Below are 5,113 nucleotides of genomic sequence, written 5' to 3'. Positions count from 1 at the left end.
GAAAGAAGACAAACCGTCTATAATCTACAAAAGCCAAGGAACGTACTCTTTCCTAGAGCCCTCAAGTTGAAATAAAGTTCCCACCATCATCATTACATAGGATATCAGAACTGCAACACTGTGGAAAGATAATATAAAGCAGCGCAGTTTGTGGTGATGTGGTACAGAAGAAATAGAAAGACAATGCTGAGTTCTTTTTTGCATTTTCATATAAAGGTTTCTCTTAGAAAAAGACGTCAGAATTGTTGAACCCATAATTTTGTAAGAGGGTCTGCAAACTTTTTCATCATGTTTTCAGCCACATCTGCTATCACGATGAAGGGGAAGTGTGCACAGCCAGGGCTGTGTGTGCTGCAGGCAGCTGCTGAGACTCTCAAGGAGGTTTGTGTTGGAGGCTGAAGCACTGTGGGAGGAGTACTATAATGCTGCTGACAGTAGTAATCTGCCAGGTCTTCATCCTGCACACTGCTGATGGTGAGAGTGAACTCTGTCCCAGATCCACTCCCTGTGAAACGATCAGAGACCCCAGTGTGCCAAGTGGATGCATAGTAGATCAGCAGCTTAGGGGATTGCCCTGGTTTCTGCTGGTACCAGGCCAAGTAGTTCTTTTGGTCTTTGCTGGATAAAAGACTCTGACTGGACCTGCAGCTGATAGTGACTTTCTCTCCTGCTGACACAGCCAGAAAGGATGGAGACTGAGTCATCGTGATATCTGCACAGGCACCTACAATCAGAAATACACAATGAACATGCATATAGATATACACAGAGATTGTAAAACAGTTGAAATTAGTCATTTACTATCATTTTATCAGAATATTATAATGTAAGAATCATAGAGACTGGCATTCTCTAAATTTCTTATCTACAAAGAAGTGACTCTGCAAAGATAGTATTTTGAGTTTCTCACCAGACATCCATAGAAGCAGGGATATGAGGACCTGGGTCTGTGACTTCATCTTGCTCCCCCTGCTGTCTGATGCAGTTCAGTTGTCACTGCAAAGGCCTGGTTTATAAATTCTCAGCAGCTGGACTGCAGAATGCCCATGCAAAGCAGTCAGCAAATGCATAAGCAAATGCCTGTGCAGTGTCTGTGAGTATAGCTTGTGTCAATCAACAGTCAAAAATACTATCACAGGGAGCATGAGCAATCACTGAAAAAGAAGGCCTTAGAGCTCTCAAACAGAAAAGTACTATGTGCTCTAACAGCAGACCTGGGTTAAAATCCAAGACATATTTAAATCAGTTGACTTCTGTAGAAACATTCGTAGAGCTATCTCAGACTGACAATCTTAGGAAAACGATAGGCTGTGTTAAAAAATAACACATGCATACACACACACACACATACACAGTGAAAGAAACACAGTAAGAAAGCATGCCATAAAAGAAAGAAATGGTAGAGGAAAGAAACGATGAAGGAAAAAAAATTGAGGTTAAATGTGTTCAGTATTTCTCATCTCCAAAGCCACTCTTATACTGAAGACAGAGAACAGGGCCTTACACATTTGGGCTCTAGTTTCTAGATAAACAAGAGACTAAGATGCAAAGAGCAGCCTAGAATTCACTTTCTGGATATCCTGGTGGATATTAATTTAAGACTGATATCAGAGGAATTTTAATCTCAAAGCATAGGAAACCTAGCAGAAACTCACTGTACCCGCCTGCGGGGACGGTAATTCGTGGGTCTTCGAAGAGGGCCAAGCCTGAAGAAAATTGGGCGAGAGAGAAGAACAGGACCAAACAGTTTTCCTTGTCAAAGTCCCGTTTATTGTGGGACAAAGCTTTACTTTTAAGCTCAAAGAATAAGGAAGTAAAATAGGAGGGAGGGGGTGGGAGACTATCTCGTGAAACCGGTCAGGTGGGGGGATCAGGTGGGGGGATCAGGTGGGGGGTGGCTCCTGGTCTCAGGAAGCAATCTATCCAGGTGGTCAAAGCTAATTGCAGCCTCCAGCTCCAGCATCAGTCATGATATGTGCCTGGGATTCTTGGTCTCTGGCAACTAACAACTATCCTCCCTAAAAATTCAGGAAATTGAAAGAGGGGTTTAAATCTTGATAAATGAAAAAGGAAAAACAGATTTTTCATGAAGTCATTGCTGTAGACCAATAATGAGTTTTTATTCAAGAAATACAAATGCTAGTATAATTTAGAAATTAGCAGCATTGAAAATTGGATTAAGATGGGCTTCTGACATTATAAACATGTAAGTTTCTCCAGAAGGGGACACAGCCATCCTAATGTACTTAACGATTTTACAGAGACCAATACATCAGCGATAGTTGCTATCCAAATGGTGAAAAAGAGAAGTTTGGCTAAGTATAAAAATTAAATAGTGACAAGAGAAATCACAGAAGTTGCCAGGACTTCATATTACTGAACTCTGAAAGTATATGTAAGAAGTAAATTATAAAGTCAGAATCATGTGTAAAGTATAAAAGAAAAATCAATAAATCAAATATCATGATGAGGAGTAGAGATTCACGTCTGTACTCCCAGAACTGGAGAGACAAAAGCAGGAGACTCATGAGTTTGAGGCCAGCCTGAGGTACACACCAACTTCTAGGACAATATAGTCTATACACCGAGAAAATGTCTCAAAAATGTGTATCAATAATCATCTGGTTACAAGGCAGCTCATGTCATTATCTACACAAAGCGAATTATTTATCTGATGTTAATATTTCACAATTAAGCCTCAAATACTATTAAAAATAAATATTCACTTATCTAGTATGCATTTTATTTTATTTTGATTACATATATGATTTTATACATCTACTTTTCAGGTATAAAATGTTAAATAATTTCTGATAAGCACATGCAGATCTTCTCTGTAAACCACTAACACATCATATGAGAGAGGTAGACCATATGTGGATACAGGAAGTTCCTAATCTCAAGGTCTAGACTATGACAGACAAAGAGCTCTGACTCTGTCAGTGTCTAATAAGATGGCATATGCCTTTGATCTTCACAAAAATTTTCACTTTGCTTTTTGACAGCAGCATTGAACTCAGATTGTGCTCTCATGTTTCCAGAAGTTTCTTCAGATTGAACAAATGGAACCAGGGATCTTACAAATCCAAACACTCCATGGGCTTCTCAAAGTATGTGAGGGAAGAGAATGTGTCGAAAGAGATAAAATTTTTAAGTTATATTATGAATAATTTAAAGAACCCAACATTTCCTCATTACTTATCAAGTTTCCACAGTATGTCCTTGTGCATTAGATTTTGTTGGATTTGATTATGAATGAACTATAACCCTGCTGGCTGAATACATTCCTGATTGATATGCCTCCACCTTTGCAAACATGAAGTCTGAAGCTGATGACCTTCAGCTCCTGGGACAGAGCAACCTCTTCTATGGACACCACTGTGGATCGAGAATCAGGGAATATCAGTCTCAGATGCAGTTTATCCTTAGGATTATAAGGTTGAACTCAGCTTTTCTGTTCCAGCACTTAGAATCTTTTATTCTCTGGATGAGTGGCTATGTCTACTCAATATATGTGATAAGAAACAGTAGGCATAGAAAGATTTCCAATACTCAGATAAAACATTGACATAGTATTCTTAGTTAAAATCAGCAGCGTGGTACCAAGGATATAGAAGTTTATTCCTACATTCAAGATACAGAAGGTCCTTATACAGAGTGACAGCCATGAACAAAATCTGTCCTGGTTTACAGGCCTAGAGCCCACAGGTATCACTTCTCTCAGGAGAGCCTGCACAGATTCTCTGAGTCAGTAGAAGAGGATGAGGTTAGAGAACTCAAAGCATCCTGTCAGAGCTGAGTGTTCTTTGACACCAGTCCCTAAGTGTACTAAAGAGAAAAACCCTTGCTGACCCGTCAGCTTCAATAGCTGAGGACGGCACACTGGTAGACAAATGGAGATGATGGGAGGGTCTTCTTTTTAACATTTTTGTGTCTATGACTATTTTGTCTGGATGCATGGCTGTGCACGATGCATGAACCTGGTGCCTGCAGAAGCCAGATGAGGGCATTTCTTTGAATGTCTGGAGAATTCTGCTCTAAAGCCTTCTGGCCTTGGGCTTTTTTCTACTTAGAAAAAATTTAATGACTGCTTCTACTTCTCTAGGGTTTAATATTCTGTTTAAATTGTTTATTTTATCTTGATTTACCATTGGTAAGTGGTACATATCAAGAAAATTACCATTTTCTCTTAGATTTTCCAGTTTGTTGGAGTACTGTTTTTCAAAATATATTCGTATGATTCTCTAGAATTCTTTTGTGTCTTTTGTTATGTTCAAATTTTTGTTTCTACTTTTGTTTATTTTGATATTCTCTTCCTGCTTTTTTGTTGTTTTTTTTTTTTGGTGTGGATATGGGTTTGTCTATCTTGCTGATTTTCTCAAAGAACACAGTTTACTGTATTGATTTTTTAATTGTTCCTTATTTCTATTTTATTATTTCGAGCCATAATATTATTGTGTCTTACAATCCAGTCATCTTGGGTGTGATTTTTTTTTTGCTTCTACAGTTTTCAGGAGTACTGTGAATTATTAACATGAAATCTCTTGAACTTTTTAATGTCAGCATTTAGTGCTATGAACTTTAATCTTAGCACTGCTTTCAATGTATCCTATATATTAGGGGATGGTATGTATTCTTTTACTTTGAATTACAGAAAAATCTTTCCTTTCTCTTCTTATTTATGTCTTTGATAGTTTTTCATTCTGTGAAAAACTGTTCAGTTTCCATGAGTTTGCAGGCATTTTGTTTTTAATGTCCAGATTCAGTCCATAGTGTTCTGATAGGATGCAAGGAGTTATTTCAATTTTCTTATGTCTGTTGAGACTTGCTTTGTGTTCAAGTATGTGTGCAGTCTTGAGTTTTTAACAAATCTACTTTATTTAAGGTTATTAAATATTCCTACTGCCCTTCCAATACCTCAATAATGGGTAAGAGTAAAAGAAGTGGTATAGGAACAAGGCAATAGTACTCTCTGTTACTTCTTGATGTGTAGGGTCATGAAGATTTGAAGGGAGGGGGCAATACCAACATCAGTCATAAAAAATCCAGAAGTCCAGGTAACCAGCAAATCAGTAAACAGCAAATGCAGCATCAGGAAGAACCAGCAGCAACC

General features: G+C 38.2%; 1 gene segment (V, D, J or C); it reads right to left on the bottom strand.

The window, feature by feature from the left end:
- Nucleotides 1-236: 236 nt before the first annotated feature.
- On the bottom strand, nucleotides 237-973 carry LOC110542506 (immunoglobulin kappa variable 4-1-like). The segment is given in 2 exon segments: nucleotides 237-724; nucleotides 911-973. Coding segments are annotated over 2 exon segments (537 nt in total).
- Between the last annotated feature and the right edge of the window lie 4,140 nt (nucleotides 974-5,113).

This window comes from Meriones unguiculatus, chromosome 20 (assembly GCF_030254825.1).
Source record: "Meriones unguiculatus strain TT.TT164.6M chromosome 20, Bangor_MerUng_6.1, whole genome shotgun sequence".
Classification (NCBI taxonomy): domain Eukaryota; kingdom Metazoa; phylum Chordata; class Mammalia; order Rodentia; family Muridae; genus Meriones; species Meriones unguiculatus.
This window is presented reverse-complemented; position numbering and strand designations above follow the sequence as displayed.